The sequence below is a fragment of the Triticum dicoccoides genome, chromosome 2B (genome assembly GCF_002162155.2).
Source record: "Triticum dicoccoides isolate Atlit2015 ecotype Zavitan chromosome 2B, WEW_v2.0, whole genome shotgun sequence".
Classification (NCBI taxonomy): Eukaryota; Viridiplantae; Streptophyta; class Magnoliopsida; order Poales; family Poaceae; genus Triticum; species Triticum dicoccoides.
This window is the reverse complement of record NC_041383.1, coordinates 480,104,929-480,122,699: the sequence shown is the minus strand read 5'-3', so window position 1 is coordinate 480,122,699 and position 17,771 is coordinate 480,104,929. Positions and strand designations below refer to the sequence as shown.

General features: G+C 45.2%; 1 protein-coding gene across 4 annotated transcripts; it reads left to right on the top strand.

Moving 5' to 3' along the window:
* The first annotated feature begins 1,666 nt into the window (after positions 1–1,666).
* On the top strand, positions 1,667–13,294 carry LOC119364354 (regulator of nonsense transcripts UPF3-like). 4 transcript variants are annotated; one of them, XM_037629819.1, is made up of 13 exons: positions 1,667–2,149; positions 3,520–3,626; positions 4,286–4,381; positions 4,475–4,573; positions 4,689–4,768; positions 4,858–4,962; positions 6,448–6,550; positions 7,449–7,546; positions 7,652–8,105; positions 8,187–8,249; positions 8,360–8,478; positions 8,586–8,639; positions 12,638–13,294. In XM_037629819.1, exons 1-12 carry the CDS (start codon positions 2,010–2,012, stop codon positions 8,622–8,624), a joined length of 1,503 nt encoding a protein of 500 aa, XP_037485716.1. In that variant the 5' UTR covers positions 1,667–2,009; the 3' UTR covers positions 8,625–8,639; positions 12,638–13,294. The 4 variants fall into 4 exon arrangements, with proteins under 4 accessions (XP_037485716.1, XP_037485715.1, XP_037485714.1 ...); XM_037629818.1 differs by having other exon boundaries at positions 7,649–8,105; XM_037629817.1 differs by having other exon boundaries at positions 1,669–2,149; positions 6,451–6,550; positions 7,625–8,105.
* Positions 13,295–17,771: the final 4,477 nt, after the last annotated feature.

Genomic DNA, 17,771 nt, shown 5'->3' with positions numbered 1-17,771 from the left:
TGTTCATTAAGGTAAAATCCAACCATAGCATTAAGATATATTGGTCCCCCTTCAATCCTGTATGCATCAATTTCTATGCTAGGTTGAAGTTTCTGCCACTCTTGCCCTCTAGTACATAATCCTATTAACATACAACCAACCCTATGGTGTGATCCACTCGCGCGCTCATATGATGGGCACCAAAGGACAGCAACATAACCACAAGCAAATTAAACCAATCATAGCAATTCACCAATTACTGATAGGACAACAAAAATCTACTCAGACATCATAGGATGGCAACACATCATTGGATAATGATATGAAGCATAAAGCACCATGTTCAAGTAGAGGGTACAACGGGTTGCGGGAGAGTGGACCGCTGAATATAGATGGGGGAAGGTGATGACGATGTTGGGGAAGATGACGTAGGTGTTGGTGTAGATCGCGGTAATGATGATGGCCCCGACGGTGTTCTGGCACCACCGGGAGAGAGGGGGAGAGAGAGAGCCCCCCTTCTTCTTCTTCGTCCTTGACCTTCTCCCTAGATGGGAGAAGGGTTTCTCCTCTGGTCCATGGTCTCCATGGCGTGGGAGGGGCGAGAGCCCCTCCGAGATTGGATCCGTCTCTCTGTCTCTCTCTGCTTCTGCGATCCAGATTCTGGCCTTTCACCGTTTCTTATATTCCCGGAGATCCGTAATTTCGATTGGGCTGAAATTTTAATATGATTTCTATCCGGATATTAGCTTTTTTGCGGCAAAAGAAGGGCTCCAACCGCCTTACGGGGTGGCCACGAGGGCCCAGGGCGCGCCTGACCCCCTAGGGCACGCCCCCTGCCTCGTGGCCCCCTCGGGCATCGTCTCGCGTTGATTCTTCCTCCCCCAAATCATAAATATTCCAAAAAAATCCCCATAAGTTTTTATCCCGTTTGTACTCCGTTTGATATGGGTTTTCTGCGAAACAAAAAACATGCAACAAACAGGAACTGGCACTGGGCACTGGATCAATATGTTAGTCCCAAAAATAGTATAAAAAGTTGCCAAAAGTATATGAAAGTTGTATAATATTGACATGGAACAATAAAAAATTATATATACGATGAAGATGTATCAGCCGGTCACCGTCACATGTCGTTCGAGCAAAGTTCGAGCTCATGCGTTCTTCGGATTCCCTCCAACATGCTCGGATTGGTTGGTTGGACCGACACCGTACCCTGCGTATCTCGTCCTTAATTACCTGGCTTTCATGGTGCTTGTCTGTATTGAGAGGGAGGCACCACATCTAAATTGTACATTATTCGATACTGATTTATAGATTGAGTTTGTTATGTGATGGAAACTAGTGCAAGCTTACTTTCTAACTCGTTCTTTCTAATATTGTCGTTAACCTTCTCCGACTGCTATGCAATTTTGGCATAGCGGAGGGTAGCGTTCTCGAATGTAACTAAACTGCCAACAAAAATTGCATCACATATTCACATCACTATGTAGCTATAGGGGGGGCTTGTCGTAAAATGCTATAGCCAGTTTTTCTCTTTTGATTGATGCATCAACCTATTCTACATTATCAGGACTGAGGATTCAGATAAAATAAAAGGACTGAGGATTGATATTTTTCTCGTATCTTTTCTTGCGCCTTTCCTCTTTTTTTCTTCTTCTCCCGTGTCAGCCTTTTCTTTTCGCTTCGTCCTCGTCGTCGTCCTCCTCTTCCACTTCCCCTAATCTCCGACAGTTTCCAATTTCTCATCTCCCAACCCCAAACCCCAACCCCAACCAGAGACCGAAAAGAGTCGCACGCGACTTCGGGAGAGGGGGGAGAAGCAGCAGACGAAAGCGAGAGACCTCCTCCTTCCCCAGCCCCAGCCCCGCTCCAAACCCTAACCCTTCCTCAGATCTCGCGCCCGTCTGCCGCCCCGCCCCGCCTCGATGTGACCCGGCCCCTAGGGTTTGTGCCGGTGCGGTGTGGTGGTGGGTCCCGGTTTCTGGGCGGATTTCGAACCCGAGGAGTTGGAGCTGGCGGCGCGCGCGCACATGAAGGACCCGGCGCACCGCACGAAGGTGGTGCTCAGGCGGCTGCCGCCGGCGATTGCGCAGCAGGCCGTCGTGGACCAGGTTGACGCCCGCTTCGCTGGGCGGTATGACTGGACCTGCTTCCGCCCCGGTAATGCCAGGTCAGCGTTTTCTCTCCCTCGCTCCCCGAGTCCCCTGGGCGTGCGTTGGCCTTCCTGCGTTGTTCGGTCCTCTTTAGGTCTGGATTGGGGTCGTGGCTGTTTAACCTAGTAATCATGTGCTAGGCGACTGGCAGTTTCCGTTTAGATTTAGTGTGCTGTTTAAGTGATTTAGTGTTTTTTTTGTTATTAGCATGCATGTTCCATCTGTGTAATTGATATGCTTAGCTTAAATAGAACTGTTGGGCAATCTAGTGCATCATGTTATTCCTAGTTGTAGACTTGTAGTTGGCGTATCTGCGAGGTTCAGTGCTCTTTAGTTCTGGATCGGGGCCTTGTCTAGGAATTATGCGACCAGCAGTTTCTGGTTTTTCCCCATAGATTTCGTGTGCTTTTATAAGTGATGTAGTTTGTTTTGTTATTAGCAATCAGCATGTTCATTTGCGTAATTGAGACGTTAAGCTTAAAATTGTTGCTGCTATCTAGTGCAGCACATTATCCCTAGCTGTGGACTTGTAGTTTACAATGCGGTGCCACTTGCTGTTTCCAGTTATAGCCATCTTACGTTCAACCAGAATGAACTGTTGGGTGTTAAATCGTAGTTATGATCTGTGCTTGTAATTTTGTTTTCGACTACAAATTTGTCAGTGATTGTACCTTAAGTATTAGTGAAGAATAGAGGTTGCCTTATTTGTTATGCAACTATCTATGCTTTCTACCTGCTAATTCCATTTCTTTAGTTTGTCGCTGGCCTCACTGGTTTTTTATGGCAACTGAAAATGTAAAATGTTCATTTTTTGCTTTCTCTTATTTTGGATACAAGAGCCAGAATTCACTTATAGTGTGCTTGTTATAGAGCAATTTCTTAAAAGAAACAGAAACACTTGAAGTCGAAACTACCTTGTAGCATTCAGCCTTTTTATTTACCAGTCCTGTGTATGGTGATTTGCGTAGTACTCCCTCCATTCCTAAATACTTGTCTTTCTAGAGATTTCAACAAGTGACTACATACGACGCAAAATGAGTGAATCTACACTTTAAAATATGTCTACATTCATCCGTATGTTGAGTCCATTTGAAATGTCTAGAAAGACAAGTATTTGGGAACGGAGGGAGTAGTTTCTTCCTTAATTTTTGATGTCTTTGAGTTGCTTTTACTCAAAGTATAAGGCTTCCTTATTGGAACCTAGCAGTGGGAAGTAAACAATAGTATGTTCCTTGTTTCCCACCCTCTTTTGTCCAATTGTAACAAAGTTTATCTATCCAGCCGATTTTACCTTAACTTCAAGAGCCCAGAAGTTGTTGATACAATAGCGACTTAATTATTTGCCACCATATCTTTTCCAGTTGGTTAACTGAATTTTTGTTTCCAGCCAAAAGAATCATAGATATTCTCGTCTCTACCTTAACTTCAAGAGCCCAGAAGATGTTGTTGAGTTTGCTGAGTTCTTCAATGGGCATGTATTTGTGAATGAAAAGGGTAAGTCCTTCATTTCTTAACCAATATGCTCTTTTTGTTTCTTTTCTCATGTGCAATCAACAGTATGCGGAACTCATATTCAGATTACGTCCACTTATCGCTGTCCACGCTAGAGATATAAGTTCATTAGTGAGGCACTCTTTGCATTCTTCAGTTTCTATTATTTGTTGCATCAGTATAGCACTGTACATGATGTGATTTTTGCAATAGCCATATTATTTTCTACAAGATTTCAAATTGACATAAAATGTTAATGCTTAGCAGTCACATAGCCATTGAACGGAAGATGGGTCATCTTGATTAGGGCTGGCTAGCAAATAAATACTGCCATATTTGCGTTCATCCTTCTTAGATGATCAATGCCTGAGGTTATCCAGAAAATTAAACTAGCCATCAGTTTCCTCTTTTATAGCCTGCCCAATAGTTTGGTCAGGTGTCAGACATAATGAATGAACACAATCACCACCTATGTTGTATTGTTGACTTGTGGGGTTAGTTAATCAATATATCCTGTTAGGAACTGAAATTGTTAGCTTGTCGTAATTCTTTAATCAATTTGCGAAGTTCTTTTTTTCCTAAAACTCGAGTATATGTTTGGTTATGCATCTATGCATGTTTTAATTTGTATGTCATGCATGTTGTCCATGGTTCCCTGCCAGGTGCTCAATTTAAAGCTCTTGTGGAATATGCACCATCACAACAGGTTCCGAAGTCAAATATCAAGAAAGATGCTCGTCAAGGAACTATAACAAAAGGTCTTAAACAAGCATTTTTGTTGTCCAATATGTACCGTACTTCCATATTTCTCGTTTTTTCAAACTTAGTTATTTCTGTTGTCGAATATTCAGATCCAGAATACTTGGAGTTTCTTGAGCTTATATCAAAGCCTACTGAGCATTTGCCAAGTGCTGAAATTCAGCTTGAAAGGAAAGAAGCTGAAAGAGCAGGTAAAACATCTCGTAACTTTCTATTGGTAGTAAAGCATTATTTCGTAATTAATTTATGTATTCAAAGATGCTAAGCATAAAAGAAGGTCATATCTTTACTTGGTTACTATTGCAGCTGCTGGAAAGGAGCCCCCTGTTGTGACACCTCTTATGGTTTATGTTCGTCAGCAAAGGGCGGCTAAGAGTATGGCTCAGGTATATTGGTTGAATTGATTATACTCTCAAGTTTTATTATCGTTTATCAACTGTCAGGTGTGTACTAACTAGCATTTCACACGCTGCAGAGGTCTGTAAGTAGTAGACTAAGCAGAAAAGTTGCAGGTGTGGTAACTAGTAGTTCTAGTCCATCTAAAAGGTCTTCTGAAAGGCGCAGGGCCTCCACTTCAACGGTAATATGCTTGGTCGAGAATTGTCACATGAAATGGATCTTATCCTTCCATACATATGTTTTGAGTAGGCCTACTCATTAATTTTGTACTTGAAATAGTAACATGTAATAACAAGTCTGTTCCAAGCATGTATATGGTGACACGAACCTTTTTTTATTGGCCATTTTTGGATTATAACATGTGGTAGCAGGTGGGGCTCAAATGCCAGCACATTACCATGTCATGTTTTTACAGAAGTAGGTGTTGAGTAGTGTACGAGGGCAGGCCTGGCGCAGTGGTGAAGTCCTCCCCACTTGTGCCAAGAGGTCCTGGGTTCGAACCAGCCTCTCTGCATTGCACTTTGCAGGGGTAAGACTAGGTTCCTATAATCCCTCCCCAGACCCCACCTTGTGTGGGAGCTTCTATGCACTGGGTCTGTCCTTTAGGTGTTGAGTAGTGTACCTCTATGCCTAGACAAGTACTCCTTCGGTCCTTTTTAGTCTGCATATAACTTTGTCCGGAGTCAAAGTATCTCTACTTTGACCAAACTTATAGGAAAAAGTATCAACATTCACAATGCCAAATCAATATTGTTAGAGTCGTTATGAAATGTAGTTTCATAGTATATATATATTTGGTATTGTAGATGTTGATATTTTTTAATATAAATTTGTTCAAACTTTGCAATGTTTGACTTGACACAAATCTAATACGCGGAGTAAAAAGGACCGGAGTGAGTAGGTATAGATTAGTTCTTTACTATATGTTTTCATTTTATATCCCTACAAAATATTCTCAACGGTTCTGCTGTTCTATTTGTATTTTGATCTGAAATAGTGAAATAAGATGTTTCTTTTGTTTCCTTTTATGTTTGTATCATAAACTTATCACTATGGATCAGATGCTCTGTATATTTCCTATGTTTTTTTTATGTTAGCATGTTAATCCTCATGATTACTGTCAGCCTGTCGTTTCCTCTATGCATGTTTTGCCCCAGTATCTATGGATCATATGCTCATATATGTTTTATACATTCCAACCACTTCAGAATTGTTCTTTTTTGGGTTATGGTTGTGGAGTTCTCATAATTTCTTTTGAACATATGCAAGTGTGTATTCAGTTGTATTTGGTTGAAGCATATAGACACTGTAATGCTCGGCGCTTCATATTGGTTATCTTGAGTGTTGCACTATTTATTTTGTGGTGTTCTATAAAAAGTAGTATTACCTCCGTCCCAAAAAGCTTGTCTTAGATTTTTCTAGATACGGATGTATCGAACACTAAAACGTGTCTAGATAGATCCGTAACTAGATAAATCTAGGACACGTAATTCAGGATGGGGGGAGTACTTCTTTCCTTGAGGCTTTTTCATGGTGTTCCATGTCTTTTCTCTCTGAGAATGGTTACCTGTCAAAACTAAGTAAACAACAATTGGTACTTTCTGTTTATTATTCGCAATGAATTATGAACTGAAGTTACTAATATGCTCTGTTCTGTGATATCCAGCAGTATGTTGTGCGAGACAATGCTAAGGAGAAGCCGACTTACATCTTAGCGCCAAAGAGAGATGATCATACACACAGAGAGAAAATCATTGCTGGAACTTCAGGTGGTACTACATTGAAGAAATTGTTTATTGTTATTAGCTTGTTGTTATAACTGTTGTCAATACTCAACAGTACTTTGGGTGTCATAGATTATTACTAAGTGTGGTCTTTCTGGTATGACCCTTGACTATGTGTTGTTGGAATGTTGTATCAACTAATAGACAGACTAGGGTCTTTGAGCCCCATTGTCAACTTGAGCTTAATCCGTTACATGGGAATGGGACATAGTTCATGTTTGTAAGAACAGACTCATGGCTGAGTTGTTTTGCGTGTACTGCGTGGCGCGGAATCTAGCTAATATTGGAACCTTTACTATTTTAACTTCAATGTGTTAATTTGCTAGCTAATGTTTTCCGCAATGGCAAAAATAAGTTGGTTTGCGTGTACTGCGTGGCACGGAATCTAGCTAATATTGGAACCTTTACTATTTTGACTTCAATGTGTTAGCTTGCTAGCTAATGTTTTCTGCAATGGCAAAAATAAGTGTGTTTTTGAAAAGCCAATCCGAAGCACCGTCAGTGCAAAGAAACATAGATTGTGTTCCTCACTTGTTTGGTTCAAAAACTGACATGTGGCAGTAGCCCAAGTGGATGTTTTCAATTCCGACACGCAATCCGTTCATGGGAACGATGCCAGTCCTCCTTGCATGATGTCACCCACTTACCACATTTACGTTATTTGTCGTATTCGAGAATTGTGTGTTGTTTTTTCATTTATTTATTTTTAATCATGGAGCTGTATTCCCTTTACAAGGGTAACTGTTGAATTATTGTTTTGTACCACTTAAACTTTAGTTCTTTCTTGACCCTATGTGATCCACTACTTTCCATATAGTGGAATACAAATGCCTATTTCCTCTATGATTTTAATACTGTTGTTTTGTTTTGTCCCGTCTTGTAGATGCTACAAGCGGTGGGCCATCTGGATCTGCTCAGGTCATCGACGGTAAAAAGGACAAAATTGTCCTTCTGAAAGGAAGAGCGAGGGTTGATTCCAATGTAAGCAGACACATTCCCCGAGGTTTTTTTTATATCATTTAATTGGTATGGACTGTCATATTATCTGCTTTGCCACAGATATCTGATAGCTCAACCCCGCAGCAGTCTGTGCCGCCTTCGAGAAATACACCCCCATCAACTTCTAGACAAGACCAGCGAAATGAGGCCAGTGGCAGAATTATCAAGACTATACTTTCAAACAAGGAAGGACGCCATGCAATAGCATCATCTCAACATGAGCAAGAAGGTCACATAATTAGTGCCGAGAAGGATAAGAGGCCACCACGGGCTCCGAACTCGCGTTCCACTGTAAAAGATCAGACTGTTGAAAATGCTGAGAAAAACCACTATGATGACAAGCATAATCATCTGCATGGTTCTGGACCCATTGGTGAGAAGATTGAAAGACATGCCAGAAATAGAGATAGGCCTGACCGAGGTGTTTGGGCCCCTCGCCGCTATGACAAGTCTGCATCAGGAGGCGGTACGCAAGCCTCATCGTCTGAGTTCCCGCTAATGCAGTCACACTCTATGGACAATTTCTCTCAGCAAGTAGATGGTACGAGTCATTTAACAACTTTTATTGTTAATTATTCCTGATGCTTGAGTTATTACTGTATTAACATACTTGATGATGCAGGCCATGGAGAGAGAAAAATAGACACAAGGAGTCCTGGTGGCCGTGGTGGCCTTGTGGAGAATGGTTTGTTTTTATCTGGCTATAATTATTGTTAGCAATTAGCAGACAAGCAATCCAAAGTTTTTTCTATATCAGTTTCTGTACTGTGGTTCATGGTGTAATATGTTATTCAGGAAACAGGCATGCCAACCGCCGTGGTCCGCCACGTGGGTCGAAGGAGATGGAAATCCCTCCTATTACATCTGATGGAAAGCCTTCAAAGAGGGGCCCTGCTAGCTATGTGGCTCATGAGGTGTGATTAGTTTATAGCTTTTTTACTTGCCTTGGCTGACTGCATGGGGGTGATTTTTGTTAGGCATTATTACTCTAAAAGTCTAATACCATAAATGATGTGTGCAGAGACAAGTATGGGTTCAAAAGTCAAGTTCAGGATCGTGAGTTTGTCCACCAATGGTACGCTATTTTACCATATTTTATTTATTTATTCAACCTGTTTTCAGACTCTTCCTCTATAATTAATTGTGTACACCGGTCCTCATGTTTCCAGCACCATCAATTGGGCGTCTTTTGTCTTGTTTTCAGCCTTTTCTGATTTCTATCTGACACATCTAACAGAAAAAATGTACAACAACAACAACAACAACAACAACAACAAAGCCTTTAGTCCCAAACAAGTTGGGGTAGGCTAGAGGTGAAACCCATAAGATCTCGCAACCAACTCATGGCTCTGGCACATGGATAGCAAGCTTCCACGCACCCCTGTCCATAGCTAGCTCTTTGTCGATACTCCAATCCTTCAGGTCTCTCTTAACGGACTCCTCCCATGTCAAAATCGGTCGACCCCGCCCTCTCTTGACATTCTCCGCACGCTTTAGCCGTCCGCTATGCACTGGAGCTTCTGGAGGCCTGTGCTGAATATGCCCAAACCATCTCAAACGATGTTGGACAAGCTTCTCCTCAATTGGTGCTACCCCAACTCTATCTCGTATATCATCATTTCGGACTCGATCCTTCCTCGTGTGGCCACACATCCATCTCAACATACGCATCTCCGCCACGCCTAACTGTTGAACATGTCGCCTTTTAGTCGGCCAACACTCCGCGCCATACAACATTGCGGGTCGAACCGCCGTCCTGTAGAACTTGCCTTTTAGCTTTTGTGGCACTCTCTTGTCACAGAGAATGCCAGAAGCTTGGCGCCACTTCATCCATCCGGCTTTGATTCGATGGTTCACATCTTCATCAATACCCCCATCCTCCTGCAACATTGACCCCAAATACCGAAAGGTGTCCTTCCGAGGTACCACCTGGCCATCAAGGCTAACCTCCTCCTCCTCACAGCTAGTAGTACTGAAACCGCACATCATGTACTCGGTTTTAGTTCTACTAAGCCTAAACCCTTTCGATTCCAAGGTTTGTCTCCATAACTCTAACTTCCTATTTACCCCCGTCCGACTATCGTCAACTAGCACCACATCATCCGCAAAGAGCATACACCATGGGATATCTCCTTGTATACCCCTTGTGACCTCATCCATCACCAATGCAAAAACATAAGGGCTCAAAGGTGACCCTTGATGCAGTCCTATCTTAATCGGGAAGTCATCGGTGTCGACATCACTTGTTCGAACACTTGTCACAACATTATTGTACATGTCCTTGATGAGGGTAATGTACTTTGCTGGGACTTTGTGTTTCTCCAAGGCCCACCACATGACATTCCGCGGTATCTTATCATAGGCCTTCTCCAAGTCAATGAACACCATATGCAAGTCCTTCTTATGCTCCCTATATCTCTCCATAAGTTGTCGTACCAAGAAAATGGCTTCCATGGTTGACCTCCCAGGCATGAAACCAAACTGATTTTTGGTCACGCTTGTCATTCTTCTTAAGCGGTGCTCAATGACTCTCTCCCATACTTCATTGTATGGCTCATCAGCTTAATTCCACGATAATTAGTACAACTCTGAACATCCCCCTTGTTCTTGAAGATTGGTACTAATATACCCCGTCTCCATTCTTTTGGCATCTTGTTTGCCCGAAAAATGAGGTTGAAAAGCTTGGTTAGCCATACTATCGCTATGTCCCCGAGACCTTTCCACACCTCAATGGGGATACAATCAGGGCCCATCGCCTTGCCTCCTTTCATCCTTTTTAAAGCCTCCTTCACCTCAGACTCCTGGATGCGCCGCACAAAACGCATGCTGGTCTCATCAAAGGAGTCATTCAGTTCAATGGTAGAACTCTCATTCTCCCCATTGAACAGCTTGTCGAAGTACTCCCGCCATCTATGCTTAATCTCTTCGTCCTTCACCAAGAGTTGGCCTGCTCCGTCCTTGATGCATTTGACTTGGCCAATATCCCTCGTCTTCCTCTCCCGGATCTTAGCCATCTTATAGATGTCCCTTTCACCTTCCTTCGTGCCTAACCGTTGGTAGAGGTCCTCATATGCCCGACCCCTTGCTTCACCAACAACTCGCTTTGCGGCCTTCTTCGCCATCTTGTACTTCTCTATGTTGTCTGCACTCCTATCCAGGTATAGGCGTCTGAAGCAATCTTTCTTCTCTTTAAGCGCCTTCTGGACATCATCATTCCACCACTAGGTATCCTTATCTTCGCTTCTCCTTCCCATGGACACTCCAAACTCCTCCGAGGCCACCTTACGAATGCAAGTCGCCATCTTCATCCACACATTGTCCGCATCCCCTCCTTCCTCCCAAGGGCCCTCCTTAAATACCCTCTCCTTGAACACCTGAGCTACCTCCCCCTTGAGCTTCCACCACTTCGTTCTAGCGACCTTGGCACGCTTATCCCGCTGGACACGAATCCGAAAGCGGAAGTCAGCAACCACCAGCTTATGCTGGGGTACAACACTCTCCCCAGGTATCACCTTACAGTCTAGGCACGCACGCCTATCTTCTCTTCTCGAGAGGATGAAATCAATCTGGCTAGAGTGTTGGCCACTACTAAAAGTCACCAGATGTGATTCTCTCTTTCTAAAGAGGGTGTTAGCTACAATCATGTTGTAGGCTAGAGCAAAGCTTAAGACATCTTCTCCTTCTTGATTCCTGATGCCATAGCCAAAGCCCCCATGCGCCCCTTCAAAACCTGTGTTAGATGTACCCACGTGGCCATTGAGGTCTCCTCCTATGAAGAGCTTCTCACCAATCGGTACACTCCCAACCATGTCTTCCAAGCCTTCCCAGAACTCCCTCTTGGTGTTCTCATTGTGGCCTACTTGCGGGGCATATGCGCTGATAACATTGAGAACCAAGTCCTCAGCTACCAGCTTGACCAGGATAATCCGGTCCCCACGTCTCCTGACGTCTACCACTCCATACTTGAGGCTCTTGTTGATCAAGATGCCTACGCCATTTCTGTTTGCAGCCGTCCCCGTGTACCACAGCTTGAAGCCGGTATCCTCCACCTCCTTCGCCTTTTGTCCTCTCCATTTGGTTTCTTGGACGCAAAGGATATCAACACCTCTCCTCACTGCTGCATCAACTAGCTCCCGAAGCTTCCCTGTCAGAGACCCTACGTTCCAGCTACCTAAGCGAATCCTCCTAGGCTCGGCTAGCTTCCTTACCCTTCGCACTCGTCGAGTCAAATGCGAAGACCCTTGCTCATTTTCCACTACATCCGGGCGCCGATGTAGCGCGCCACTAAGGATGCGACGACCCGATCCTCGCTCACTTGCCACCATATCCGGATCAAGATACGGCGCGCCACTTGGGGGGTGACGGCCCGGCCCTTGCCCATTTTCCACCACACCCGGGTTCCGATGTGGCGCGTCGCTGAGAGGGTTACGCCCCAACGAAAATCTTTTGGGTTTCATCTCCATAAGAGTGGCTGAGTTTTTACGTTGGCTCGCCAAGCCTATCACAACCCTCCTCCTTTACCCGGGCTTGGGACCGGCTATGTCGAGACAACATAGGCGGAGTTATCTAACAGAAAAAATGTCTCGGAAAATAAAAGGAACTTGTCACCAAATAGGAAAATGTATTTTGTGCTGTTAGGTGCATGTGGTATTGGGAAGTGACAAACACTTCCTTTTGAAAGCAATACGATTTTTGTATAGATGTGCATTATGCATTAGCAAACATTTTTGCAAAATTATGATGGTTTTGAGGGACGAATGTCTTAGCAACTACTCCCTCCGTTCCTAAATATTTGTCCTTTTAGAGATTTTAAATGGACTACCACATACGTATGTAGACATATTTTAGAGTGTAGATTCACTCATTTTGCTCCGTATGTAGTCACTTGTTGAAATCTCTAAAAAAATACTTAGGAACGGAGGGAGTATATGCGTACATTTTTGTTATACAAAACAAATGGACATATTTTTGCACAAATATTGCTAGTATATTATTTTCTACCAGGAAGCACTCTTGCGCGCACCTTTTCATTTGCCTATCAAATGTTTACTAATCTATCAACTTGTCTTGCAGATACTTCCATCAAAACAGATGTTGCAAGTTGTGGAGAATTCTCTGGATTTTGCGGCTCATTCTGAAGTTTGTGAATGAAATGACTGTTGGTGAGATGGTTCTATGAAGTGAAATCTCAGATTTGTCAACAAAAGTCTCAGCTATAGCTGAAAAGGCAGCTCTTTGATTTGATTCACAGAATCACAGCAATAGTGAAGTAACATAACCCACCAGTAGGTAGGTCTCCATCACTTTGGGTGAGACTTGATTTTGGACCCAAGGGTGCTATATCTGGAGCGACGGATGGAAATTAGGCTGGCATCAATACCTCGAGACAGTGGTCACATATTTCCAAGACCCCTGGAGGCTATACACAGTGATGGATGTACATATCTCTAGAGAAAGAAGAGGTCTGGCTCTGATTGCTGTTTACAGGTTAGAGGTGCCATGTATCTACAAAGAGATAAGAGTTATCAGACTACCCAGTTTGCTAAATAAAGGCGAATTTTTAGTTAGTTGATTATGAGAACCCCTGTATCCCGGCGGCTGCAGTTGCAGTCAGTATGACCGAAGTTAATGTGGAGTGCAAAGTGACATAGCACTATCATGTTTTATGCTCCAGGGTGAATGGAATGTGAGGCTATTTTAGCTTGTTGATGTTGCTGGTGTGTGTTTTTCTATTGCGTCTCACCATATATGTTTTGGGTGTCATGTTATCAATGATATGCCTGGTTATGGTGTACAGCATCAAAGGTGGTTGCTGTTTTTTATATGGAGGTATGTTGACTTGCGCTGTTGATGATCTGTCAAACACGCCAAGCTATTGTCCTTAGTAATTGTTGTAAGCACTCTACAGATTCAGCGTCCAATCCTGTATAGGACAGCACCTTGCCTATCTGTCTGTGTGGGCCGTGCGCGCACTAAGCAGTGAAGGCACGATGTAGTGAAGGCACTCTTAGATCATACTACATCAGTGGAGAAAGGGCCCCTCTCGTTAGGGTTTCGTGTCCTCTTGGCAGCGCCGAGGGGATCGTCGGAGAGAAATCCCCTCCCCTGCCCATCATTCGCTGATGGGAGTCTGTGCGAGCTTTGCTACAGCTACGCAACGATTCATACGGAAAGGGACGAAGGAATGGAAAGAGGATATTCAAGCTCGTGGATGAACACGAGCGAGGTCGAGGAGATGCTGAAGAAGTTGGGACTCGCGGAGGACCTAGACGATGCGGTTGTGGAGGAAGAGGAAGCGATCTGCTGGATGGCTATAGCTCGAGCTCGAGTGTACATGGAGAAATCTTATAGCCAGTACTTGATTCTATAAAAACAATGTGGGTTGCATGGGATCTGGCCAAGGAGGTGAGGATCCGGCCGCTCAACGACAATATTTTAGACCAACTCTAGCCGGCCGATGTAAACGGACGTGGTTTTTGTTCGCTTTTTGTCCGTTTGAATTCGCCTAACGGACGAGTGTGTCCGGTTTTGATAGGGGGTGTAGGTGCGTCCAACGCAGCCGACACATTTGGTCCGTGCGGCAGGTTAAAATAACTAAATAGGCATAAAACATTTAAAATAAAAACATGCATATTAAAATGCTGGTCAAAGTCCGCTTACAATAATTAAAACATAAAATATTAAAACGTTTCCTCACCCTCCTTGGACAGGTCGACGAATGTCGGCGGCGCCGCCCATGGGAAGGCCCGCTGGTAGGCTGCTAGCGCCGCTGCCTTCGGCGCCTGCTCCTGCTACACTGCGTCGCCGACTTCTCCTGCTCGCGCCGCTTGGCCTCCTCCTCGCGCTCCCACTGCATCAGGCGCTTCGCCTTTGCTCGCTCTCCGCCAAACCGTGTCCCTTCCATTCGTCGATGTGATGTCGCTCCTCCTCCATCGCGCCTAGCCAAACGGGCGGTGCAGAGACGTAGATCGATAGCTCACTCGTCCACTGATAGATCTCGGGGGCGAGCGTCGGCGCGGGAGGGGGCGGTAGCGGTGGAGATGGCGGCAGTGGTGGCTGTGGCGGTGGGGAAGGAGCCTGGATGCCGGACGCGGACTCCTGGAGTGCCTGCTCAAGGCCAGTCCACATGGCCATCTTGGTGCACACAAACTCCTCCATGGCTCACCACGTCGCCTCCTCGAGGGCCGCCTGGAAAGTGGCCTCCTCCTACTCGTCCTCCTCCCGCACCACCACTGGCGGTTGAAGGCGGGCATCCATCTGGACGACCCCACGGCGGCACGCGTCGTGCTCCATCAGGAACCAGACATCCCGGTTCATGGAGTTCGACGCATATGCGGGGTTGCGTCGTTGCTCCTGTGAGAGGAGGGCACAGAGGTTGTGGATCTCCAGTGCACGCGCACGCTTAGACTGTGACACGACTGACACCAGAATGCGGTTGGGGTCGAGGTGCTAGCTGAAGGAAATATGCCCTAGAGGCAATAATAAAGTTATTATTTATTTCCTTATTTCATGATAAATGTTTATTATTCATGCTAGAATTGTATTAACTGGAAACTTAGTACATTGTGTGAATACATAAACAAAACATGGTGTCCCTAGTATGCCTCTACTTGACTAGCTCATTAATCAAAGATGGTTATGTTTCCTAACCATAGACATGTGTTGTCATTTGATGAACGGGATCACATCATTAGGAGAATGATGTGATGGACATGACCCATCCGTTAGCTTAGCATTATGATCGTTACAGTTTCATTGCTACTGCTCTCTTCATGACTTATACATGTTCCTCAGACTATGAGATTATGCAACTCCCGAATATCGGAGGAACACTTTGTGTGCGACCAAACATCACAACATAAATGGGTGATTATAAATGTGCTCTACAGGTGTCTCCGAAGGTGTTTGTTGGGTTGACATAGATTGAGATTAGGATTTGTCACTCCGTGTTTCGGAGAGGTATCTCTGGGCCCTCTCGGTAATGCTCATCACTATAAGCCTTGCAAGCAATGTGACTAATGAGTTAGTTGCGGGATGAAGCATTACGAAACAAGTAAAGAGACATGCCGGTAACGAGATTGAACTAGGTATTGAGATACCAACGATCGAATCTCGGGCAAGTAACATACCAATGACAAAGGGAACAACATATGTTGTTATGCGGTTTGACCGATAAAGATCTTCGTAGAATATGTAGGAACCAATATGAGCGTCCAGGTTCCGCTATTGGTTATTGACTGGATACATGTCTCGGTCATGTCTACATAGTTCTCGAACCCGTAGGGTCCGCACGCTTAACGTTCGATGACGATTAGTATTATGAGTTTATGTGATATGATGTACCGAAGATTGTTTGGAGTCCTGGATTTGATCACGGACATGACGAGGAGTCTCGAAATGGTCGAGACATAAAGATTGATATATTGGACGACTATATTCAGACACCGGAAGTGTTCCGGAGAAGTTTCGGATAAAACCGGAGTGCCGCAGGGTTACCGGAACCCCCCGGGGAACTAATGGGCCTCGATGGGCCCTAGTGGAGAGAGAGGGGCCAGCAAGGGCAGGCCGCGCGGCCCCTCCCCCTGAGTCCGAATAGGACAAGGAAGGGGGGGCACCCCCCTTGCCTTCCCTCTCTCCCTCTCCTTCCTTCCCCCTTCTTCCCCTTGTTGGAAACCTACTAGGAATAGGATTCCTAGTAGGAATCCTACTAGGGGCGCGCCCTACAGGGGCCGACTGGCCTCCCCCTTGCTCCTTTATATATGGGGGCAGGGGGGCACCCTAGAACATACAAGTTGACAATTGTTTTAGCCATGTGCGGTGCCCCCCTCCACAGTTACACACCTCGGTCATATCGTTGTAGTGCTTAGGTGAAGCCCTGCACTGGTAACTTCATCATCACCGTCACCACGCCGTCGTGCTGACAAAACTCTCCCTCGGCCTCAACTGGATCAAGAGTACGGGGGACGTCATCGAGCTGAACGTGTGCTGAATGGGGAGGTGTCGTACGTTCGGTGCTTAGATCGGTTGGATCGCGAAGATGTTCGACTACATCAACCGCGTTAACTAAACGCTTCCGCTTTCGGTCTACGAGGGTACGTGGACACACTCTCCCCTCTCGTTGCTATGCATCTCCTAGATAGATCTTGCGTGATCATAGGATTTTTTTGAAATTACCGCGTTCCCCAACACTAGCTGTGTGGGAGGTATAGTCGGTCGCGTGCACGTGTAGGTCGGCCACCCACAGTGCCAATGTAAAGTTGGAGGGACGTTGAGATGAGCCAGCCTCGTGGTCATGCTTGCCGCGCTTGATGCCGCAGCTGAAGAAGGCCATGGCAACGGCTACAGGCTAGGGTTCGTGTCAGGCGATGGGGGAGCAAGCTCTATATGTGGACTAGTGTGGCTAGAAGTGGATGAGGCTGCCCCCACGCACACGCTTACATAAAAGGACACTTCTTGTGGCTGACGTGCTACCTGGGAGCGTGCATGTCATTTAATAGGACTAGCGGTGGTGGTTGGCCGACTGACACGCGGTCTCGAGGAGGATAACGAGAGGATGCGCAGTCTGTCCATCTTGTGTCTGTGTGGACGCAAAACAGACCCAAATTTGGGTCGAAAATGCATTCAGACGGACACTAAGCAGACATGATTTGGGTTTGCATCCACATGTTTCTGTCTGTTTTGACCCAAATGGACGCACGCAGATCAAATGCATTGACACATTTTTTTTGAAACCGCGCACATCCATTCATACAACGAGAGTACAAAGAAGCACACACGCGGCACCGACAAGAAACATGGGGGAACAACAGAAGTCCTGGAACAAATGCAGAAAGAACCCCATGAAAATGAAAATAACAAGCAGGCCCCTAGAGGATCCTGCAACCACCAAATCCATTGGCCGTCGCCGACCACCAGCGTTGCCGAAAGAGAAGCCCGGCCTCCATCTTCACCAAATCCAGGGAAGCACCATCGCTAAACAGGCTTTACGAGCCGAAGGACGGGTGAAAGGATCGAGAAGAGGTGTCTAGAGGGGGGGGGGTGATTAGACACTAAGTACCAAAAGTTGCAGTTTTTAACTTCTTTAAGTTTAAGTGGAGTTTTGGCACAAGTTTAACACTCACAATACATAACAAGCAAGCATGCAAAGAGTATATGAGCAGCGGAAAGTAAAGCATGCAACTTGCAAGAATGTAAAGGGATGGGATTG